Here is a 26151-nt window from a genome sequence, read left to right as displayed (position 1 = left end):
AAAGTAGCTGTGGTGTACTCACAGTAGAGTCTTGAATATATTATTGAATATTATTGGAAATGGAACTTTGCGATACTGTAGTTACTGACGGCATTCACCTTCTGCAAGCATAAAAGCACATGACATACTGCGTCGTGCGAGCGGGTCGATACATCTACCGACTGACTTGCATAATATCGATTCTTTCATGGGGGACGCCGTCTGTTTGAATGGTGGGCCCTGAACTGAGTATATTGTTTAAATGATGAGCTCTGAACTGAGCATACTGTTTGAATGCTGAGCCCTGAGCTGAACATACTATTTGAAATGTGGGTCCTGAGCTCAGCACACTGTTTGAATGCTGAGCCCTGAGTTAAGCGTGCTGTTTGAATGGTGAGCCCTGAGCTGATCATACTACTAGAATGGTGAGCCCTGAGCTGAACATACTATTTGAATGGTAGGCCCTGAACTGAGTAACTGTTTGGATGGCGAGTCCTGAACTATGCGTACTGTTGTAATGGTGGGCCATGAACTGTGCATACTGTTTGAGTGGCAGGCCCTCGACTGAGCATGTTGTGTTCATCTCAATCTTATCTAAACAAAATAAAATATAAAAATAAAGTGAACATAGTAAAAATAAAAGTACGTTACATGGGCGAAGTGTTTCACGTATTCGTTTCGAATCTATCAGCCCATACGTAAAACTTCACGCCCTTGTAAGTAACTAAATACTAATTGTAATTGTGGCTAAGAGGTAGTATACGTTCCCCGATGCTGGAAGCAAATCTCGCACCTTCCTAGAGTGAATGTGAACAGCTACGCACAAGATAGCAGCCTTGTCAAGATTCGAACCTGCAATTTCCGAATGAATGCAGACAATATAATTTCATGGTAGGTAAAAACAAATTAAACTGGTTTCTGGTACGTTTCTAGAAATGTTAATTATCTGGCCGGTATTCCAAGGTCCTCGGTGGCTGTCTCCGGAGGCTACATTTGTTCTCCTTCCGAATTATTCCACTCCAAGTAACCTCGCTACAATACACATTTCATGCTACACTTGCCGGAAGCAGCAGGTCAATAACAAATGTTTCGCCTTGGACGAGAGACAGTCAAGGTGGCGCTGGACTACCCACCTTAAAGCTTTGTTCACCTAATTGCTAGACAAAGAGAAGTCTACATAAACTTGTATTATTGTGCTTCTCTATAGATTAAGAACCGGCACATCACAGGGTTGCCTAGAAGCGAGTGGAATGGCAACAGGGTTGTCCGTTTAGCCACTATGTCGCTAGATCTGACCATTTCAAGTATTAAGATAGCCACAAAATTTCTAACAAGCCACTAGTGGCATTTTGGCCACTTTCTTTTCCTAACTTAGCCATTTCTAGCCATATTTAGCTTGGACGGTTTTATTGCGATCTTTAGTGTAGTTACTGGTTTTAATATTTATAATTTGGGAATTTTTTAATATAATTATTACAGTAATGCTAATAAAAGTCCGTCTCTGTGGTGTAGTGATTAGTGTGATTAGCTGCCATTCCCGGAGGTCCTATTTCGATTCCCGGCTCTGCCACGAATTTCGAACAGTGGTACGAGGGCACGGAACGGGGTCCACTCAGTCTCGGGAGGTTCGATTCCCACTTCAGCCATCCTCGAAGTTGTTTCTCGTGGTTTCCCACTTCTCCTCCAGGCAAATGCCGGGATGGTACCTAACTTGAGACCACGGCCACTTCCCTCCCTCTGCCTTGTCTATCCCTTCCAATCTCCCCATCGCCCACAAGGCCCCTGTTCTGCATAACAGGTGAGGCATTGTGGGTGAGGTACTGGTCCTCCTTCCCCAGTTGTATTCCCCGACCCAAAGTCTCACGCTCCAGGACACTGCCCTTGAGCCGGTAGAGGTGGGATGTCTCGCTGAGTCTGAGGACAAAAGAACCTGGAGGGTAGACGGATTAAGAAAGAAAGAATGATGATAAAAGTAACTGAACATCCCTGTTTCATAAGTAACCACCAAAAACTCCGATTCAACGTTTGTCATATGTCCGTCTGCCTTGTTGCATAGCATATCATGGATATTCAGTTAAGAATGAAAAATGAATAATTCCATTTATCTTATGACACCAAGGTAAATAGAAAATGTGTCAATTTTACAAATTAGTTAAATAAGTTCAAAATCGGCTGCCTAACACCTTCAAATCCTCCTAAAAAGAGTCACTAGTAAGTGTGCATGCTTAAAAACAGTTAATGAGCCTATCGCAGATTTAGCTCTAGGATTTCAAAAGAGTGTGGACAAAACTAAAAATCAGTTCAGGAATATTTTTCAGAAGCGGGTAAATAGGTCCACGACTGAATTTTGGCTAGAATGTAATCAGTATAAAGATGCTGCAGTGGAAAATCCTTACTTTGAATTGGTATCGTTTGCTCTTTCGGCCCTTACTTTGCTTCGTTCAAATACAGAAGTCGAGTGTGCGTTCAGTCAGGTTAACATGGTTAAAAACAAACTAAGAAACAAGTGCGTAAGGTTTGGACTAACCCGTATGGAAAAATGATTTCCGTAGTACCCAAATCACTTACATCGAACCTGTGAAACACGTTACGACAAGATATCGCAACCCAGCATGTCACTCCAAATGGAGGTGATAAGAAACTGACATTGAATACCGCAGAACTCTTACCAATGAGGTTTGAGTTACAGAATATTTCGCCCTAGTCTACTGAAGGGAGATAGTGAGTTCGAATCCCACTGTCGGCAGCCCTAAAGATGGTTTTCCGTAGTTTCCCATTTTTCACACCAGGCTGTACCTTAATCAAGGCCATGGTCGCTTCCTTCCCAGTCCTAGCCCTTTCCTATCCCATCGTCGCCATAAGACCTATCTGTGTCGGTGCAACGTAAAGCAAATAGCAAAAAAAACTGTCTACTGAAGCTTTCATTGACGCGGCACAAAGCCAGGAACATCAAAACCGCACCGCATGGTAACGTTTGAAGAAGCACAATAACGTGAGCATTCATCTGGAACTGAAGTCGGGACCACGTAGAAGAACACTTCTAAAGTGGATAACCACTATTCTTCTCTCAGTTACCGAACTCAGTGATGCAATCGGTTAATCGTTAACTTTCTGTTCCCTTGATAACGGGTTCGATCCCGATTGATGTCGATGGAAACTTGAAGATGTTCAAATGCGGAAAACATGCGTCATTGGCTTCTGAGATGTTAAAGGACTGGATTGGGACAAAAATCTAACAGCTTATCGTCTACTGAAGGTTATATAAATTGAATTAATGTTAAACAAATATTGTTAACCAGTAATAATAATAATAATAATAATAATGGTTTTACGTTTTACTAAATTGTTTTATAAATTTCGGAGGCGTCGAGCTTGGAATTTTGTCGTGCCGGAGTTCTTTTATGAGCCGGTAAATCCACTGATACGAGGCTGGCGTATTTGAGCACAACCGGACTGAGCTGGGATCGAACCCGCCAAATTGGGCTCAGAAGGCCAGTTCTTCTTGTGAACCACTCATTCCATTATTATTATTATTATTATTATTATTATTATTATTATTATTATTATTATTATTATTATTATTATTATTATTATTATTTCTTTTCGCATATTTGTCACCTAAGGCTCCTCCAGTCACTCAAACCCGTTCTCAAATTCGCACAGGTATTCTATAGAGAATAATGTCAGAATCTTTGGATGAATTGTCAGCGTTGAGGTCTTCGGTTCAGAGGGCTCCGGATTCGATTGCCCGCCGGCTCGGGGATTTTAATCGCATTTGATTAATTCTTCTGGCTTGGGGATGATGTGTTTTTGTTTTGACTCAACACTTTCCTCTTCATATTCAGACGAATCATCACACTACCAACCACCACTGATATACGTAATGGTGATTACATCCCTCCACATATGGTTGGCGTCAAGAAAGGTATACGCCCGTAAAACAGAGTCAAATCGACATGTGGGACGCGGTTCATACCCACAACCCCACAAATGTGGGAAAAGCGGTAGAAGAAGAAGATTCTGTAGAGAGTAACACTGCAGATGACCCACTGGTTTAAGGTTAAAATTTTAATTTTTGTCGTTTTCATTTATTTATTTATTTATTTATTTATTTATTTATTTATTTATTTATTTATTTATTTATTTATTTATTTATTTATTTGCTAGTGGTTTATCATCGCACTAACACATAGGTGGTTTCCGGGGACGCAGGGATGAGAAGGCTAGAATTCGGAAGACAATGGTCATGGCCTTACTTAAGTTACAACCCTAGCATTCGCCTCATTTAAGAATCGGAAACCACGGATAAACATTTTCAGGGTTGCAACGGTGATATTTGAAGCCATCAACCCCCGAATGCACGCTCACTGCTACGTGACTCGAAACTCGAAACCAATTCGTTCGGTGGTCGTTCTCACATTTGCATACTCCATGAAAATGTTAACAGTATATGCTTTCAAAGTTTAGGGGCATATCCATGTTTTATCCCCAAAACGTTACATGCTACCAAAGCAATTCAACTCTATCTTTGTACATGCTATTAAAGTCCATGGAATAGTTAAGGACAAATGATTCGACTCTTCTCAACCTTGACATGAAATTGCATAAAATAAATCAATTCTATGCCCCCAGGAATTGGTCAGCCATATAAAGACTATTTCTTGCCCTTGTTATTATTTTATTCTTCTTCCTTTTCTAGTTCATTTTCTCTTTCTTGTTCTTCATTTTCTTGTTCTTTACTGTCCTCTATTTTTCCTTCTTTATTTGTCTTGTTCTTGTTCAAATAAATATGTATTTCCCTTACCAGAAGAGTATACAGAATTATATACATCACAATGTAAATAATTACACATTCACATTTAAAACTAAATAAATATATTACAAATATTTATTCACTGACTACAGTATTTTATTTTCCAAATATTCTTTCAAAGCTGATTTAAACACGTAGCCTGTCAATAATTTCAATTTAGTAGGAAACTTATTCTAAACTGTAGCTCATGTCTCATCAGGATCATATTCTGTGTATTATTTGTTGACTCTTGTTTGGAATTAATAATTTTAGACCTGTCGTCTCATATCCATGAACATTGTTATTTGTAGCTGTTTTAAAGTGCTTTACTTCTTACTGACAAAAACTTTAAATAATATGCAATAAATAAAATTTTTAAAAAACCTTTTTCCAGAAATATATGCCTCTAAGTTTCCCTTCGATTCAATCCAGATATGCTGTATAAAAGCTTTCTTCTCTGCTTTAAGTAATATTTTCGTATGACGGCTCGTAACCCCATGCTAAATTTCAATGCCTGCGTGTAATTGGAATGGAGGAAGGGTAGAGTGTTGAATATGAGGAAAGGAACGTTAAGGACGACACAAATACCCAGTCCCCAGGCCAGAGATTTTAATCATTTACAATTAAAAACCCCTGACCCAGCCGGGAATCGAACCCGTGGAAATAATTACAGAACAAACAGTATTCCACAGCGCCAAGTTGTAAATATTGAGAACAGACTTATAAGAATAGCACCTTCAGCGAGGTATGTTCAAGAATGAGGCTCAAACATCCATCACGAAAGGGAAAGTGTTACAAATGGACAGGTTATATAAGAAAATGGATCTTGAAGTTCCCAACATTTGTGTGTATTGCGCAAATTTAGATGCGAAAGCATTTCAACTGTCGGAATATGATGTGAAAAGTGTCGTCACCCTACACTTCAAGGATATAGGAAACGCGGGGATTTACCTCAACTCTCAGAGCAGAGTGAGGTGTTTTGTGTAACTGCACTAAGGGAGTAAGAGTCCCGTTAAAGACCACAGGGATTGTACTTAGGATCTTCCACTGTAGTAGTAGTAGTAGTAGTAGTTGCTATTTTTGTTGATATTGTTGTTGCTGATGTTCGTTGTGCCATCAGTCCATAGACTGGTTTGTTGGCTCCTCCCATGCCACCCCGTTCTGTCCTAAAATATTTATTTGTACATGATGTAGCATTCCACATCTACTCTAGTCTGTGATATTCACATCTTGGCTTTCCTCTATCATTATTACAGTTCTAACCGCACTATCGGCAGTCCTGAAGATGATTTTTCGTGGTTTTCCATTTTAACACCATTTAAATGTTTGGGCTGTACCTTAATTAAGGCCACGACCGCTTCCCTCCCACTCTTAGCCTTTTCCTACCCCATCGTCGCCATAAGACCTACCTGTGTCAGTGCGACGTAAAGCAACTTATAAAAAATATAATTCTTACCTTCTACATAATCCTCCAAAACGAGATGAACAAGTCCTTGGTGTAACGGTTAGTAATATTAGCTGCTGCCCTCGGGGTTCCAGGTTCGTCTCTCGGTACTGCCAGAAATTTAAGAATGTGAGGCCGGCTGGTACCAGTATGAGGTTGAAATCGTAAATGCAGCTCATCTTCATTGGGGGTGTGCCTGAAAACAGCTGCATCTATCGATATTGTGGTAAAATTTCACCAGATCGTTCTCCTATCAACCATTCGATTCATCTCTTATCTAATCTGACCATCCCACCATCAGCATTCTTCAGTAACACAGCCTTTCAAAGGTTTCTCTTTCATTCTGCGCCATTTATTGTTTCCCACTTCACTTCCATACATCATGCACCATAGTTTTCACTTTTGTCCTTCCATCTAAATTGCCCTTTCGAACCTTTAAACCATACATGCAATTGTCACTGCTCTGACAGAGTTATTATATACTAGCTTCACCGCTAAGTTCTTTTACATTATAGCTCGGTCACATCACCCATCACTTCCCACCAAGGTAGTCGGTTTCCAATTCCGATCAGAAACTTTTTTTTTGCTAGTTGTTTTACGTCGCACCGATACAGATAGGTCTTACTGCGACGATGGGACAGGAAAGGGCTAGGAGTGGAAAGGAAGCGGCTGTGGCCTTAATTAAGGTACAGTCCCAGCATTTGCCTGGTGTGAAAATGGGGAAACCACGGAAAACCATTTTCAGGGCTGCCGACAGTGGGGTTCGAACTTACTATCTCCCGAATACTGGATACTGGCCGCACTTAAGCGACTGCAGCTATCGAGCTTTTAAAACGGAAAGTCAAAACCAAGTCCGCCTCTGTGGTGTAGTGGTTAGTGTGATTAGCTGCCACCCCCGGTGGACCGGGTTCGATCCCCGGCGGCCCAGGTCCGATCCCCGGCTCTGCCACGAAATTTGAAAAGTGGTACGAGGGCTGGAACGGGGTCCACTCAGCCTCGGGAGGTTAACTGAGTAGAGGTGGGTTCGATTCCCATCTCAGCCATCCTGGAAGTGGTTTTACGTGGTTTCCCACTTCTCTTCCAGGCAAATGCCGGGATGGTATCTAACATCAGGCCACGGCCGCTTCCTTCCCTCTTCCTTGTCTATCCCCTCCAATCTCCCCCCCCCCCCGCAAGGCCCCTGTTCGGCATAGCAGGTGAGGCCGCCTGGGCGAGGTACTGGTCATTTTCTCCAGTTGTACCCCCCGACCCAGACTCTGAAGCTCCAGGACACTGCCCTTGAGGCGGTAGAGGTGGGATCCCTCGCTGAGTCCGAGGGAGAAACCGACCCTGGTGGGTAAAGGGATTAAGAAGAAGTCAAAACCCACTTATTCTGATTTCACAAACAACTACAGATCCTGTGACTTATTATCAAAATATTAACAGTGAAATTCTAAGGTTCCTCTTCCACACTATTGAGTTGTTTTTCAAACGATAATATTGTCTTCTGCGGTCGATTTTAAGTCTTAATAGATTATTTTTAGAAGCAACTGATGGACTCGACGCTATGCCCCTCAAAACAAAAATTATCATAATCACAACATCTACCTCTTCAACAAATGATCAAATGATTACCGAATAATTAAGCCAAAGAATCCCTCTCCTTCAAACGAGTCCACACCCTTGGTTTATTTTATTTCGGCTGATGACCTAGATACAAAGAAAAGTCTTACAATTTCAACTAGAAACAGCATGACTGGATATCAGCATGAGATCGTTTATCAACTTTCTACGCATCGCAAGTGATGTGCTACAAGAGAAGAGAGCGAAGGCTGATGCGAAATGCTTCAGATAAAGAAGGCGAGAGTAATTACTTAAACGCTTTAATTGAGGAGGAATGCAATACAGGTATTGATCACTTTTGTGGGGGAGAGAAACTAGTTAACCTAAAAATTCAATGCAGTTAGTCTACATCAGTTAAACAGTTCCGGGAGAGAAATGGATTGGAACTAATTAACGTCACACAGTGATCAAACTGCTCCGCCTGCTTAGCTCCAAGAAAATAAGTAAGAAGAGACAGGTGACGCCGCTTTCCTCCTTAATAATTTAGTTAAAATCTCGGTCACTCGCCGAAATTCTGCCATCAAATTATTACAAGACCACATATCCACCATTGGAAACACCTCACCAGTCAGTACTGACGCTGGTGTAAGTGTTTGAATATGATGATAAAATTGCGCCAAGTCCTTAAAAGATATTCCAGTGATAATTTTCTTAAATATTCACCTTGAATTTTTTTGTGTTGGAAATAATATTTGACGTGAAAACGCCTTATAAATATGGGAGCCAGTTTGAAAATAGGGTAGGGTCGTGCAGCTCTGAGCTTGCATTCTGGACATAGCGGTTTTGAATTCCACCGTCGGCAGCTTTCAGGATGGTTTTCTGTGGTTTCCCATTTTCACACCAAACAAGGGTTGTACCTTAATTAAGGCCACGTCCACTATGTTCCCAATCCTAACCCTCTCTCATCTCTCCGTCGCCGAAAACCTTCGAAGTGTTAGTGCAGCGATAAAACATAGCTAAGAAGAGCAGGGAAGATTTTAACATGTTATAAAATATGAAACGCGCACATTACAGTCGAGTTGCGTGTACCTAGAGCAAGAATTTATTCGTCCATCAGAAATAACTGACCTCGAAAATCACGACGAGGAACAGACACAATTCTCTTGAGTTCGGTTCCGGGTAGCCAGTCTATTTTTAGAATGCACAGCGAACACACGTTTCAACTGATTTAAGTAAAATAAAAGTCGTTTCGTGCAGTGCGGGGAGGGCAGGATTACCTCAGTAGCTTTCCGCTTCCCACCACAAAAATCACTGGCGTTAGGAAGGGTATCTATACAACTTTCTTTTCCTTCTATTTGTTCGGGGCGTCGACCTATAGAGATCTTTTGCCCCTACTTGCACCACATGTTATGAACCTGCGTGTAATTTGAATTGCGGAAGTATAGAATATTGAATGTGAGGAAAGGAACGGTAAAGACGACACCTACACCCAGTCCCCAGGCCAGGGATATTAATCATTCACAATTAAAAACCCCCGACCCGGCCAGGAATCGAACCCGGGGCCGCCGGGCAACATGCGGACGCGTTTCCCCCTACACCGCAGGGCCGGACTCTATATGACCTTAAACCCCCGGCTAAAACTGAAATGATCCTGTGTGGCTCCAGCGACCCCAGAAATAACTAGGATAAGCTGAAAAAGGTTTTGCGTCCGACCGTAACAATATGCCATACATAATTTCTGCTCGCCTCATCCCGACCCCTTATCAGGAAATGGGACTAAGGAGTAGGCAGACAAAGTAGTTTTGTCCAGAAGATAGTGAACTGTACAAAACCCATATTAAAGAACTATAACACTGTTGCGCTATAATAAATGTGAGGCAAAATTTTAAAAATTAGTGTAAAAATTTGACCGTGTCGAGAAGTATGGCGAATTTATATACACGGATTTCAGGAAAAGGCAATTAGAACAAAGAACAGTTTGTGGTGATAACAAATAAATAAATTATAATTTAAAAACTATGTAAAGAGATATTTTTTAAAAATACGTTTTAAGCATAGAAGGAAACCCGATCCAAAGAATAAAGCAGTGCGCAATGATGAAGGAATAGTGGAAGAGCAAGCAACAGGGAAGGATGAAGTGAAAATGACAGGTGGTCCCTGGCAGGCCTCATCGTGAAGAAGAAGAAGAAGAAGAAGAGAATGCAACAAATATGTATTAAACCTGGAACAAATGTAATATCACTATCACTATCAGCCATATTCAATAGTTTTTACGATGTGGGCTCTTTAAGTCCGAAACAAGGTAGGTTTTCATGAGGTCTCTCCAACTGGGATGGTCTTGAGCGATGTTCTGCCAATTGATCCCAGTAATCTTTTGGATGTCTTTATCCCATCTGTCCGGTGGTCTTCCCTTAGGTCTCAGATGATCTTTTGAACTCCACTCAAGCACAAACTTTGTCCACCTACGATCAGTTCTCCGAGCAGTTGATAGAAACTACTACCCTTATTTGAATTATTTCCATTTACCCGACGTATTTAAGTCCTGTCAAAAAGTATCACATATTTTTTTCTTAAATAATCTTCAACAAGAGTCAACTTATAAATTTTAGAGCGTTGGATCAGTCAAGTTTAGCGACTCAGATGTTAGAGCGCTATTTTGCTTAGCCCAAGTTGGTAGGTTGGATTCTGGCACTTAAGAGAATTGCTGCCGGACAAAACTCCAACATCTCAGGATCTCTAAAAATCGTAACATTAATACAACCAATAACATCATAATTAGAATTTTATCAAACCTCGTCGAATAGACAAAATTGGCGTGGAACACATGTGCGTTAACTAGTTTACTTTTTTTAGATGAATGTCTATAATCTTCCAAACCCCCCCCCCCGCCCCCAACTCATGTTTATTCTCACGTGACTCCATAAAAAATTACGCTTTCTCCCTTATATTTGTGACTGACATTATCAACCATAGCATGCCTATACTGGCCTCTATAAATAAATATACAAGCTAATTCAACAATCCAGTGGCAAATATGAAATTCTGATCAGCCAAATAACAATAAAATAACAGATATATTTTAAAAAACTCCTGGACTCCAGCGTTCCCTGTCCATACCTCACCTTCATCGCCCTTCCATTTTCTCAGATGTTTAACACACGTCACCTCCATTAACTAAATATTATCTTAATAAAGAATACGTTTGCATTCTAGGACCTAGTTGATCAAAGGCGACCCAAGGACTGAATTATCAACAGCCGTATATCGAGTATATGCGTGTACTCTACCATGATCATAGTTACCATAAACCGTTGTCAAGTAAAATTTCAGAGCGTGAAAAATAAACCTGTTTATGTATTACATTCCTCGTTTGTTTACATCTGTATTTTAAAGACCGTTAGGGCAAATATCAATCAATCACCATTGACAAGCCTCCGTGGCTCAGGCGGCAGCACGCCGGCCTCTCACCGCTGGATACCGTGGTTCAAATCCCGGTCGCTCCATGTGAGATTTGTGCTGGACAAAGCGGAGGCGAGACAGGTTTTTCTTCGGGTACTCCGGTTTTCCCTGTCATATTTCATTCCAGCAACACTCTCCATTAACATTTAATTTCATCTATCAGTCATTTATCGTTGCCCCAGAGGAGTGCGACTGACTTCGGCAGCCGGCACAATCTCTACTCTCGCCGCTAGATGGGGGCTTCATTCATTCCATCCCTGACCTGATCGAATGACTGGGAACAGGCTCTGGATTTTCATTTCATTTCATTTCAGTCATCATTAATCTATATTTGGGACTGTCGCCCAGGTGGCAGATTCCCTATCAGTTGTTTACCTGGTCGTTTCTTAAACTTATAATTGTATTGAACATTTGCAAAAGAAGCAAAGTCATCTCCGCACAGGCCGTGAAGGCACTTTGAGGGGTGGAAGGTAAAGGTTTCCACTATTCCTAACTCGGCAGGTGATGGGGTAGAGTGGTTAGCTCTACGCTCTGCCGCCTTTGCCCCCAGAAATTAACCTGGTACACATTTTTGGTGTAGGCTGAATGAACCTCAGGGCCATGTGCACCTCCGGAAGTGGATGGAAATTTAGTTCCTTAAATTTTACAACTTCCTAACGGGGGTTCGAACCCACGTCCGAGCACGCCTTTACCGCCTCGGCCAGGCAGCCCCTATATTGGAGATTTTCCCTGATAAACAATTTCATTCCTTAATTCCTCTTCTTATAATAAATAGTTTGCCCCAATTTGTCCTCTTGAATTCTAACTTCATATTATGATGTTTCATACCTTTAAAAGGTTCATTAAAGATGATTCTTCTACAACTGTCACTGCACGTCATCTCTCCACTGACAACTCGGAACATCCCGCTTAGTCGAGCAATTCGTCTCCTTACTACCAGATCTTCCCAGCCTTCAGTTTGCAACTATTTCATAATACTACTCTTTTGTCGGAAATCACCCATAACAAATCATGCGTCTTTCATTTTGGATGTTTTCCAGTTCTCATATCGAGTATTCCTGGTGTGCGTCCTATATACGAGAGGACTTGAAAAGTAAGTTACACATTATTACGGCAGGCCAAGTAAATTTATTGAATATTGCATCAAACTACAAAGTGACTAATTTTCAACATAGTCACCAAGTCTCTGTAAACAACGGTCCGGACGTTCTACCAATAGTTCATTTCCTCGACGATAGAAATCCGCTCCTTGGTCACAGAAGCATTCGAAAACCGCTGTGTGAACTTCCTCATTGCTGGAAAATCGCTTCATCCCCAGATGTTCTTTCAGCTTGCCGTAAAGATGGAAATCGCATGGTGCAAGATCTGCACTGTATGGCGGAAGGTTTCATAATATCTTCTATTGAAAACGCTGAAGCAAAGCTTGTGTTGTGCATACCGTGTGGGGTGTAGCATTGTCGTGCAGATGAACAATGTCTTTGCTTAAAGGAGTTCAAAGACTTAGTCCTCTAGAGCCCGGGTATGTCTACGAAACATCCAAAGAATGTATTGCTTTAGTTTAGTAGTACACAGATGGCATAACAATGAAGCTAAGGTGGAGTTTGAATGGTAGCAACTGTACGTAGCAACTGACGTTCTTTTAACTTTAGCGTACGGAGTTATTTGTTAGGCGGAGTTATGGAAAATAACATTGTAGTAAGCTACCGCGCCTTACTTATTCCCAAAGGCAAACGTTGTATAATGCCGACCCACATAACTACCAAATGGAAAATATGTTAGAATGGTAGAACCTCACTGCGAACTATAAACCGCAAAGTTAATGGCCAAAGTAATCACCATAATCTTCACAATGTCTCTCGTAAGATCCTAAGATTTTATCGTCTTTATGAGCCGAGACAAATTTTATCTCCTAAATTACAGGAACTGCAGGTGTTTTTGAGTCATCGTCTTTTGTGTTACATTGTTGTATAGCCTTGTGATAATACGAATCTTCTCAAGTGGCATGCAACAGATTGTCTGTCGTAATTACAATTAAAATAGAAAATTGGCTAGGAAGCAGGAAATACGTTCCCGTGTATCTTGTTGTATGCTATCGTGATGTTCACTGAATGTCATACAATTGAAACTTCGGCATATTTTCAAGTGAGCTTATGGTTCACGAAACTGCTATGTAAAAGAAAATATAGGCTTGTCCAGTTTAAAATCAATCAATCAATCAATCAATTAATAAATCAATCAATCAGTCACCATTGATCTTCATTTAGGGTTGTCGCCCAGGTGGAAGATTACCTATCAATTACTTAAAAGGCACAATAATCTGATACAGATCTTTTAGAAGAATGCATTTCTCTGCTTTCTTCATGGCATAGATAATTAAGAGATTCCATTAAATTTCTAAGCCACTGTATTTCCTTTTTTCCCGACATGTAACTAAAGAAGGAAACGTTAACTTCCGCACAAATACAAGGAAGTCGACGAATAGAGGATGATATTGTTGTCGAAAACTCTCTCTCTCCCTCTGCCATACGGTAAACTTTACAAGTTGTATGAAACTTTAGACTAATTGAAGAAATACATAGGTCCAAGGTAAGGTAATGGTGTATTCTGCCCGAAGGCAGGTCCGAGCCTCCGCAGAGGTGTGCCTGAGCCGGAGTTTACTGGTAGGGTGGCCAGTTCCTTTCCGCTCCTCCATTCCCTTACCCCCCACCAACAGCGCGCGGCAACCCATCCATATCTTCACCACGCCCAATGTTGCTTAACTTCGGAGATCTCACGGGATCCGGTGTGTCAACACGGCTACGGCCGTTGGCCATAGGTCCATGTATGCGGGCGTGTTAGAAATCATCGTAGTTATACTGCCAGTTCCGTGCTGAATAAATGCTGTCCCTGTCCCTTCGGAATGCCTTTGGTTCTATTCTCGACTTGTCCACGAATGTAATCGTTGTAGAAGAAGAATGCATTTCTCTGCTTTCTTCATGGCATAGATAATTAAGAGATTCCATTAAACTTCTAAGCCACTGTATTTCCTTTTTTCCCGACATGTAACTAAAGAAGGAAACATTAACTTCCGCACAAATACAACAAGGAAGTCGAAGAATAGAGGATGATATTGTTGTCGAATCTTTTGAATCTTCTCATAGGAAAACAGAGGAGATTGTCGGTCATAAGCTACCTGCTTTAATTACGCTATGTCCAAGAGGGATTTGGAACGGGACGTTGAAATGGGCTTCGCTCAGCTCGTGAGGTCAACTGAAAAGCAGTTTACATGAGAGACATCGAAGCCAGTCAAGAAAATCAGAACAGTACGGCTGAGAATGTCGTCACGTGACATTCCAATCACTGAAGTTCACTTGGATAGCACCGGGCTTATTGACAGGCCCTAGGCCCTTAATAGTTTTACGGGCCATGGGGATAACTGTTTAATCTTATACTACTCAATATATTGTAATTGTATTCAAAATAAGTGGTATGAAGTGAAATAATGCGTAAGCATTGTGAAAAAGTTCATTACAATCTTGTTTCCAAAATTTGCGACAATCGTTGAATTGTAATTATCTCTGGGCTAGGATTAGGAAGGGGGATGTTGGGACTTAAAGTTGATACCATCCTTGTATTCATCTAGAGTAAAAGATATTCAACAGTTCGCGGAATGAGCGCACATTGACAGAAAATTCAAACTTAAGAGAACTTTGGCTCTCTTATCAAGCGACTTCCATGCGTGTATCGATATATGTGGAGGTGGGCCAATTTATTATTTAAAGATTTAGTCGTTTGGTGTCCGGGTATTTCTGCAAACATCCGAAGAAAGTATTGCTTTAGTTTAAGAGTAGACAGATGACATAATAACGAAATAGTGAGAAAGATAAGGTGGAGATTGAATAGCTGCAATCTGTAGAATTAGTTCCACTGTTCATAGCACCTGGCGTTCTTTTAACTTTAGCATACTGAGTAGCTGGTAATGCAAAGTTATGGAAAGTGACACTGTAGTATGCTAATTTATTAATTTATTCTCTGAGCCTCCCCGCATTCGATAAGCTACTTAAAATACTGCAAGTTCGATCTCCGTTGATCACAGTGCATTTCAGCATAAAACAGCGCCTAGTTTAACTGATAATAAATATAACAAATATATGTAGTAATGTTTCTTCCTAAATACAGTAATATGCATTGCGATATAGACAGGATCAAAAATATATATGTTAATACTTTCTACTTCCTAGATAAATCTATCCTATTAACCATAACCTATCGAGGCAAACATTTATAACTTTTATGTATTTCAAAATAAGATCTCATAATACAGTATTATCCTTGCCCGCCTCCGTAGCATAACGGTTAGGTCTATTAGGTGCCATTCTCGGGAGTACAGGTTCGATTCACGGTACTACCAGAAATTTAAGAATGGCAGAATGGCTGGCATGTGGTTAAAATGATACAAGTGGCTGACCTCCATTGGGGGTGTGCCTGAAAAGAGCTACACCATCTCGGGACGACGATACGAGTTTACTTACTTATCCTTGTTTTGAAATCATCTTTAAGTCCGAGAGGTAAGGGATTGTTATCTAGTTGTGCTCCACTCAAAACAATAATTACTACCATGCTATACGTTATTGTTGCTAGACAGATAGTCACAGAATTAATGAATTTTTAAAAAAGAACAATTCCTAAAATTCTTGTAAGATAAGTTACTTTATCACCAATAAACTATCGCATGTTGGGCTATGCGTGACATAACCAAACAATGTCTAACTCCTTTTCTGTAAGATTTTCAACTGTAACGTCGTATTTTACAACAAAGAACGATTTTTTCCTTTATTATTAATCCCTTGTTTTATTCGAGTGGAATTTTATTTTTTTCAATTTGCTTTACGTCACACACAGATAGGGCGACGATGGGATAGAAAAAGGCTAGGAGTGGGAAGGAATCGGCCGTGGCCTTAATTAAGCCTGAATTTGAAAATGGAATCTAAGGAAAACCATCATCAGGGCTGCCGACAGTGGGATTCGAATCCATTATCTCCCAAATGCAAGCTCACAGCTGCGCACCCCTAACCGCATGGCCAACTCGCTCCGTCGAATAGAATTCAACTCAAGTGACACATTCATTCCTGGATAATGATCACCCCAGCTGCTGGTTCAAGACGGCATTCTTCAGTAGAGTTTATGACTGAAAGTAGTCATTTCTTCCTATTTTGCAGAAGTCCCTACGATGGAATAACGTCGGTCCAATACGGAAAGCAAGTAGCGAGGCCACTCGGTTACAAGAAATGAGCTCATTTGTTGAAGGAAATATTGAACAGCTAAACAATAACACAATGGAATATAAGACTTCATGAGAAAAACCACGCCCTTATAGCCTAGGATTATGCTTATTATGCTTTCTGTTGACCATGTATCTGCCGTGGTCTTCAGGTTTGAAGGCCGGCGCTGTCCGTGCAGAGTGTATTCACATAGAAGACTTCATTGAATTGTTTCACAAAAGAAACCAAACTTGAAAAAGGGGGAGTGAGGAAATATATTCCCACCTTACATGCGCCCCACAACGGTTGAGGTAAAGGTCCCATTAGCACCTGCACCTACTTCAAGAATAAACTAGGAATGTTTATATATTTCACATTTCTCGCTGAGTATGAAACTGATAATTGTGTTATTTACAACAAAGAAAGAAAGTTTTCCTTTATTATCAATCCATTGTTTTTCGTACTTTTCTATCATTTGTCAAGAAAAGCTAAAATTAACAGAGCTATAGACTATTTAATTTCCTGTCGTTATCACCGTGTGTTAAGTTTCAGCTTGAAACATTCCTGATTATTATTATTATTATTATTATTATTATTATTATTATTATTATTATTATTATTATTATTATTATTATTATTATTATTATTATTATTGAGTTGGGGCCTACTAGGGACCACGTTTCAATTTCAATTCTACATCCTTAGTTGTTGTTCCTTCCTTTTCTTCCAGTATTCCTTTATTGTTTCACTATGTTTCTTTCTTCTTTCTTCAGACCACTTTGTGCCAGTTTTCTTTGCCTCCCTCCCTTGGAATCCTTCCATCTTTAAAACTTTCTTCCTGAAAATTTCTATTTCCGTTACTTCTTCTTCTCTGATGTTGTTTCTTTCCAAGTCTTTTTTGACCTCTGAATCCAGGTGGCTGTTGACTTTTCCTATCAAAGATACGTGAAGATCTTTTAAGTTAGTCTACTGTCATCCATTCTGTAAATATGTCCAAAAAATAGCAGTCACCTCTTTCGTACTGTTATATATGTATTCTATGTTCGGATAAATTCCGTTATTATTTCTTAATTTCTAAAATTCTCTAGTTTTTTGAGGGCCTAATATTTTTCTTATAATTCTTATTTCTAGTACTTCCAATCTTTCAAGTTTATAATTGAGTACACAGCATTCACTGTCATATAAGCATTCTTGTTTCACAACTGTGTTGTAGTGCATTATTTCAAGATTTTTAGATCAACATTTTTCTTGGATTGTTTCCCCCAAATATTTTAATCGCTTTACCCTTTCGATCGAACCGACATCTGTTCTTAGCAATTTTGGAGCATTTTTTATATTCGTCATGAATTTTGTTTTCTCTTGCGAAATTCTTAATCCTGCCATGTTGGCTGTCACTTCCAGAAGATTTACTTGTATTGCTGCATTAGTCAGGCTTTCAGTGAATATGGCAAAATCATCTGCAAATGCTAGGCAATTTATTGCAACACCTTTGTTCTTTCTCCCCAGCATAAGTGGTATTATATTATGGTGCTTCAGTTTTTCGTTCCAAATTCTCACAACGTTTTCCAAGATACAGTTGAAAAGGAGTGGACGTAAGCCATCACCCTGTCCGACACCTGTTTTTATTGTAAAAGGTCGTGATATCTCACCCATAAATTTCTCTTTTGAGACTGTGTCTGTAAAGGTTTCGCGGATCAGGTTTGCCAATTTGGTTTTAACTCCAAACTCACGTATCGTTTTATCTAATATTTCTCTATCAACAGTCAAACGCTATATTATTATTATTATTATTATTATTATTATTATTATTATTATTATTATTATTATTATTATTATTATTATTATTATTATTATTATTTGGCTACGGTGATGGATTCATGATCATGAGGTACAAGTTGAGTAGGACAGATTATATAGTAAAATAATAGACACGGACATGGAGGATCTCGGAAACAAGTATGGAATTAACAATGGGGAGTAATTGGGCTTATGACCAGCGCTAGGAGGATATTTCTAAGGAGACACTTCCTAAGAATAAAAATATCCCGGACATCATCCAAACCATTGCGGACACTGTGTTGAAGAATTATTATTTTGCGATTGTTAGACACATGTGTACTCCCTCAGCTCAAATAAAATGTATTGGACTGCATTTTCAAATAAAATCAGAAAGGGAAAGTCCGCTTGATGACTGACAATTTCAATTTTTAATCAAAAGTCAAACCCCCCTTGCATCTAAGCAACGGATAAAATTAATTAAATATGAGCTGATTACGAAGCCGGTCATTTCGATTCCCTAATAGGAGCGTTATCAGGTGGATTATCTCTGCATTAATTCCTAAGTAAAATGTCACAGATTGTCCGGAAGATTTCGTAATATTTTAACATCCCAACACACAGACGTTCAAATTTTCAAACATTTAAAAAAAAATCATCATTTCAAGAAAGCAAATATTGATGATGGTAAGTCTACCAAATCATCGTCGTGACATTTAATCTTCGTTCCTGAGCGGCCAAAGAGACTATTATCATCGAGACTGTCAATTGTTCGAAACACTGCAGCAGATACTAAATCTGTATGCTTTATCACGTCCACTGTCTCATTTCAGGCAGCCAAGAACTTCATGTATTTGACAGTGCTACGACACGGAGTTGCGAGAATGTGGGAAACAAAATTTCTACAAATTTTAATACATACGTAAAATGAAATCTTTGTTCAGTAGAGTCTTGCGACCTCCTGTCTTTTTTCACAGCACGAAACCTTGATTATTCCGAACCTACCTATCCATAACCAAATGGAAACTCCTGTCAGAACTAACCTATTTCTCCACTGACGGTCTTCGGTTTGACTATGTCAAACTACACAGCTGAACATGGCTAATGCACGATATGTCCTTAAGACCTATAGAAAGCAACAACAACAACAAAAATAATATAGACATAGTAGGCGTATATGTATCAACAGAATCACCGTTTTACAGCCTGAACGTTGTGATCATTAGCCATGTGTGGTAGCGTTCTGGGAAAAGCTTCTATGATGACCAATATTTCTAGCTACGTTTTAAACGACTAAGTAACAATTGTCGTGAATATTGTAATTGGGACTCATGACAAGTTATGTTCGCAATAAATAAATAAATAAATAAATAAATAAATAAATAAATAAATAAATAAATAAATAAATAAATAAATAAATAAATAAATTCAAGAATTTCTGCGTACAGCCACTTTAACCTTGTACAAGTTCACACTATCCCGTTCAAGTTAACTTCTATAGTTGACATATAATGAGACGTCCGACTCGTTGGCTGAATGGTCAGCGTACTGGCCTTCGGTGAAGAGTGTCTCGGGGTTCGATTTCCGACCGAGTCGGAGATTTTAATCTTCATTGGTTAATTCCAATGGCTCGGCGACTGGGTGTGTGTGCTGTCCCCAACATCCCTGTAACTCACACACCACACATAACACTATCCTCCACCACAATAACACGCAGCTACCTACACATGCCAGATGCCGCCCACCCTTATCGGAGGGTCTGCCTTACAAGGGCTGCACCTGGCTAGAAATAGCCACACGAAATATTATTATTATTATTATTATTATTATTATTATTATTATTATTATTATTATTATTATTATTATTGTATAATGAGACGTAACATGATTGGTGAATCACCCTGTTTTTCAGAGCTTTTCTAACACCCTTAGGTGTATCACTCTTTGCATACCGTACATTTATTCCATTTCTAAATACAAATTTTTGTCTTTCCTTTTACAGGTGGGTGGGCTAACGGTGTCGTCCAACACTGCAGTAACGGTTGCCATCAAACACCGCCACCATGGCGGGCATCGTACGCATGGCGATCGACCGGTATGTCAACCTTGTGGACTCCATCAGTGGTGAGTAGCCAACGCATAACGGTTATATAAAAATTAACCATATTTATTTTGGGATGTCGTCTAGTTTTTATTTAGTAGTCCGTTTAGTTAGAGGACTAAGGTAGGTAAGGGTTATTCTGCCCGAAGGCAGGTCCAAACCTCCGCAGAGGCGTTCCTGAGCCGGAGTTTACGTGCGGTAGGGTGGCCAGTTCATTTCCGCTCCTCCATTCCCTTACCCCCACCAACAGCGCATGGCAACCCATCCAACTCCTGACCACGCCCAATGTTGCTTAACTTCGGAGTTCTCACGGGATCCGGTGTTTCAACACGGCTACGGCCGTTGGCTTAGAGGACTAAATACTAACAGAAATAGATGCACTAAAGAGATCAGAAGAAGAGCAGCAGCAACAACTATGTCACATATTACCAAAACTAGCTGATGTACCCGTGCTTCGCTACGGAATTCTACATTGTATACAGAATTCTAGTCCGCCTCTGTGGTGTAGTGGTTAGCGTGATTAGCTGCCACCCCCGGAGGTCCGGGTTCGATTCCCGGCTCTGCCACGAAATTTGAAAAGTGGTACGAGGGCTGGAACGGGGTCCACTCAGCCTCGGGAGGTCAACTGAGCAGAAGTGGGTTCGATTCCCACCTCAGCCATCCTGGAAGTGGTTTTCCGTGGTTTCCCACTTCTCCTCCAGGCAAATGCCGGGATGGTACCTAACTTAAGGCCACTCCCGCTTCCTTCCCTCTTCCTTGTCTTTCCCTTCCACTCTTCCCCATCCCCCGCAAGGCCCCTGTTCAGCATAGCAGGTGAGGCCGCCTGGGCGAGGTACTGGTCATTCTCCCCAGTTGTATCCCCTGACCAAGAGTCTGCAGCTCCAGGACACTGCAGTGTAGGCGGTAGAGGTGTTATCCCTCGCTGAGTCCGAGGGAAAAACCGAACCTGGAGGGTAAACAGATGATGATGATGATACAGAATTCTAGGTTAGGTAGTGTACACGTTGTGAGCAAGATTATATGAAATTGCATAGCTCTTAACGTTACCCTAGAAACGCGACTGGGAAGTCACCAAACATCTTTTCTCATATAAGACTGTGCAATGGTAGACCCGCTTACATAGCATCAGTCACAATGAGGTTGGAGAGTTTTCGTTATAATGGTAGGCACTCGCTCTCCACCTGCCTTTTTACATCCTCAAAAAGACTGAGTGGTTTTTTCCCAACTGAAATGAACATAGGTCATTACAATGACGTCAGGAGGAATGGGGAGATTAAAAACAATGCTTTCATATTAAATACTCGATCAAATGAAAAACCACACATTTTCTCACTTTTAACGAACAGTAATAAGCTGCCGATCTAACAGTCCAAAGTTCCAGAGCTGGAATGACCAAGCCGCAGACAGCCGTGAGCCGTGAAAGCTCTTCGTCCCTTTTCGGCGGGGAGGGGGTCGAATAGCGGCGAATCCCAGGGCAAAAACTATGTCCTTGTACTAATCGGTTTCCTAAGAGTACCCGATGAGTCGGAAAGTATCAATTCACTACACTGGCGGAGGAAAAATCTATCTGACTTGGAGGCAAATTTTTCCTCCAAGCCAGAGGAGAAACCCCCTCTTTACTGCTAATTTGGAATAAAATGAATGTAGAATCTAATGAAAATGAAGGAGGAAGAAGCTTTTCTTAAGAAACGGCTCTTTTCAGAGTTGGATTTTGAGTTATTTAGTGAATTGTGGTGCTATAATTTGGAATAGGCCTAAATTGTTATTCTAAACCAGGTCATATAACTACTCTACTAAGTGAGCCTCTGCCTTAAGTATGCCCACTGCTCATTCAAAACAGCGCGTCAGAGTAGGGATCGAATAGCCGGAATACTATGATGAACCAGTGTGTCACGTACCAGCTGTATCAGAAAATCTATGAACCAGAGGAATGGCATGCTAAAGAAGAAAGTTTTGTAACTCCCCGGCTATTTGCCGCCAGTATTCAGTCAGGCTATTATACTCTGTACGCAGCGGTAATCCCATCTATCGGAGTTGAGAGGCAGCATAAGAGACAAAGAACATCACAACAAACAATGGTCAGTGTAATGTTATTGTTGATCGATGTTATGCGTTTTCGGTATTGTAGGCTTTCACATTTAGTTTCCTTCCGACTCTGAAATACCACTGAATCAAACATCAATGACTGGAAATTGTATTTTCTATAACTTTTATGTAGTTCTTTTCGATAGGACAAATAATATAGGTATTTTAAAATTACATTTTAGGTGCTTTCCCCTAAACTACAGTTTCATCCAGGGTGAATAGCTTAGACTGTAGTTTCTTATTCCCCGACTTTATACGAGTATACCAATTTTCATTAAATTATGTTAACCCATTTTCTCGTGGCTCGGCGTTGATATGGACTTAGCAACAACAAAAAACCAAATTCACGAATATCTGTGTTATTATAGCCGGTACGGTAAAAAGTATGACATAAGTGGTCGGAGATTTAATTCTATATAACTTTATGTAGTATGTAGTATTTATCGATATGACCATTAATAATATAATTATTTGAGAATTACATGTTAGGCCTTCTATTAAACTACCATTTCACTCAACGTGAATTAAACGATTTATAGTCTAGATTATAGTGGCTTCTTCTCCGACTTTTCATATCAATTTTCAATGAGATAGGGCCACTAACAATGTAAATATTTAAGAATTAAGTTTTAGGCCTTCCCTAAACTATCATTTTACTCAGCGTGAATAAAATTATGTATAGCCTAAATTGTAGCGACTTATTTCCCGATTTTGTACACCAATTTTTATTAAGACAGCACCACTAATAACATAAATATTTGAAAATTAAATTTTAGGCCTTCCCCTAAACTACCATTTCATTCAACGAGAATAAAATTATTTATGGCCTAGATTGTAGCGACTTATTCCTCGACTTTGCATACCGATTTTCATTAAATTCTCTGTAGCCGTTTTCTAGTGATGCGTGTACATACATACATACATACATACATACATACTGCCCCCTTTATGCCGGGCTCAGCTCGCCGGAGAGCGAGGGTCTCAGTGGTGGACCGTTCGCTATCGGCTGCGCAGAAAATTTTAAAGGCAGGGATAGATGAAGGACTAGCGACAAATGAAAGGAGACTAAATTAGGTTTACACATTTATTAAACTAACACTCTTTTAAAGAAAACAATTAAATTAACAAAATCTGGGTTGGATTCTTGAAAAACATCTTCTCCTCGTGCTTTCATTCGTGAGGGATCTCGCTCAAATAAATTTTCAATGATTGTTCTTTTCTGCAATAATAAATATAGAAACCATTAACTTACTGAAAATTGATTGGAAAACAAAATAATATCTAATATCCTTCTCTTATGATGATAACCCAATTATTAAAATTAAAATCTTCCCTCCTGGGTTTCAATTATTTTCCAAGAAAATGACTATTTTCTCCTCCTTATTTAAATTATTGAAAATTATTTAATTCATTAATTTATGATTAGCAAGTATTCCCTAGACTTTCCTTTCAACAATTACTTCGTTTATATAATTATTGATTGAATAAACTTCTTCTAATAACTTTTACTTGAACTTATATCACCTTAACTTTTGCTCAATTTTATGCAGAAAGTGACTGTACAACATCTAACAATTAAATCTCGTGACATCAGTCCACGGACGTTGCCTTCTCTTATTCACTTTGAGTTAGTAAATTAGGCCCTAATCAACCTTAAATTACGATAAAATCTTCTAAAGATTCAAAATTGATCCAATTACGGACACGCGAAATAATACAAGTCGGTCAAAACTTTGACGCACATAATGAAAATCACCTTCACAAAATCGTACATGAAATATTCCAAAAAACACAGAATAGGATCAAATCTCACATCACACATTCACACAGGGGTACACGGCGTTATTATAACATTATTTACACGAACACTAACCCATTATTATTAATTTTAGGATTTTACTGCGAATTAGGGAAATCATTCTCCAGATGACACTATCACACACATCCCAGGTATCAATTCAGAGTGTGATAGAATTAAGGTTATCACTTATACAAAGAAATTAACTATACAACGATGTTCAAGGAGTATTTTAAACAGAAATCATCCTAATTTAGCGAATAGAATAATTGTAACACAGGTCAAAATAATAGAATACGCGCTAACGGTACATGAGTTGCGGCATTTATTTTTATTCATCATAATGTCGTGGCTCTCAATTATTCTGCACTGAAGCTCGAAGAAATCATGTCCAGTGACACATCTCTTCCCAAAATTGACTCTAATGGGTGCATAAATTATTACTCAAAATATAATGCCCATCTGCAAGTCATACTCAAATTCATAGCGCAGAAATATACCTATAATTCGTCGATACTCCGTCCGGAGAATTTGCCATGTTCCAGGCTTACTTTACATAAAGTGAGCACACGATAATACTTTCCAAAAATAACTAACATTAAACTCATGACCTTATTCAATCATTTTAGCCCGTAATTAGCTTTAATTATTTTTACTCATTATTATTATTATTATTATTATATTCCTGACCGTGCATAATCTCATTCGTAAAGTTGTCGTGTGAAGTTATTCGGATGACTCTAAATAAATTCGAACCCATAAACATGTCGTACAATCATAGAATGAAATTCTACACGAAGAAAAACACTAGAACACTGTCCTAATTTGTTTTAAATAACTTTCAAATTATTTCAAAACTAATCAAAATTAACGCGGGGTTCATTTAATTTTTATCTCTCCTGTCTTCTAAATTCTTAGGACAGTTAAGGTCTCTCTCGATGACTCACATTCATTTCTAACTAATAGAGCAAACACACACTCATTCCAAGGGTTCTAACTACCTCTCACCAAAGAAAGAAGAATGAAAAATCAAACTACTGCAAAACTAATAGAAATCCAAAGGAATAAGTAAGGCTACGTTTACAGATATTTACAAAGATAGAAAGCAATTGAATTCTTAAAGAATACTCATGTGACTGGTGTGAACTGGATTGTGGCTGATGACCTAGCACGTGGTCACATCACCTTCCATCGAACGAAGTCTCGCCCATGTCCGATGCCTTACATGTTTAGTGACTCATGGAGGCGTTGACGATGTACAGGAACTTGCAGTATTCTTCGTGGAGCTGGATAACCATCTTGCCGTAAACTCGAACTCAGGACCTTTCTTCTTTCAAGTTCTTGTAGAAAGCTGAAACTAACAAAAAGTCTTAGAAATAGCCCAGGATTCACTCTCGATGCTTTATAATCTGGCTGAAGACACTTATCTTAGAACAACCCTAAATTAATCGTAGTGAAATTTTTCGAGTGTCTGAATTGCTGTTTATATAGTCCTCGATGCCTTCTCCAATGTAAAGTCTTCCGATGAAGCAAACGACGTCCAGTCTCTTCGGTTGCTGCAGTCAGAGTAATGCTCAAATTTAGCGTTCAGAAGTATAAAACCCTCTACCAAATTTTCCTCTGGAATTACCATTAATTTCCTGTCGTAAGACATAGGTGTGTCTCTTAATTACATCTAATTGGTGGATTTGTTGAATTCCAGTGAAGGTTGTCACTTTTATTGGCTGCTCCAGTTTTACGTCACTTGACTTTCCATTTATTGATCGATTGAGATCTGCCTGCTCGCCGTGTCACGTGGTACGCACACATGTGTCTGAAGGCCACATAACAGGAATTCCAGCCTGCTCCCTCGTGCTCTCTGTAGGTCGGGAAAACCGGTTCGCGAAGTGACTAGCTCGTACTGGCACGAAATACGGAATCTCACCCTCTTGCCGA

General features: G+C 39.7%; 1 protein-coding gene across 2 annotated transcripts in view; it reads left to right on the top strand.

Annotated features, from left to right (window-relative positions):
* Nucleotides 1-26151, top strand: part of LOC136858211 (very long chain fatty acid elongase AAEL008004) — a 301631-nt gene that overhangs the window by 127264 nt on the left and 148216 nt on the right. For both annotated transcript variants that reach the window (XM_067137592.2, XM_067137591.2), the window contains one exon: nt 20235-20356. In XM_067137592.2, the coding sequence (XP_066993693.1) occupies nt 20296-20356 (61 nt within the window). In that variant the 5' untranslated portion in view covers nt 20235-20295. The remainder of the gene's footprint in view (nt 1-20234; nt 20357-26151) is intronic.

This window comes from Anabrus simplex, chromosome 1 (genome assembly GCF_040414725.1).
Source record: "Anabrus simplex isolate iqAnaSimp1 chromosome 1, ASM4041472v1, whole genome shotgun sequence".
In the NCBI taxonomy this organism is placed as follows: Eukaryota; Metazoa; Arthropoda; class Insecta; order Orthoptera; family Tettigoniidae; genus Anabrus; species Anabrus simplex.
Note: the sequence above shows the minus strand (reverse complement) of the source record. Positions and strands in the feature narration are given on the sequence as shown.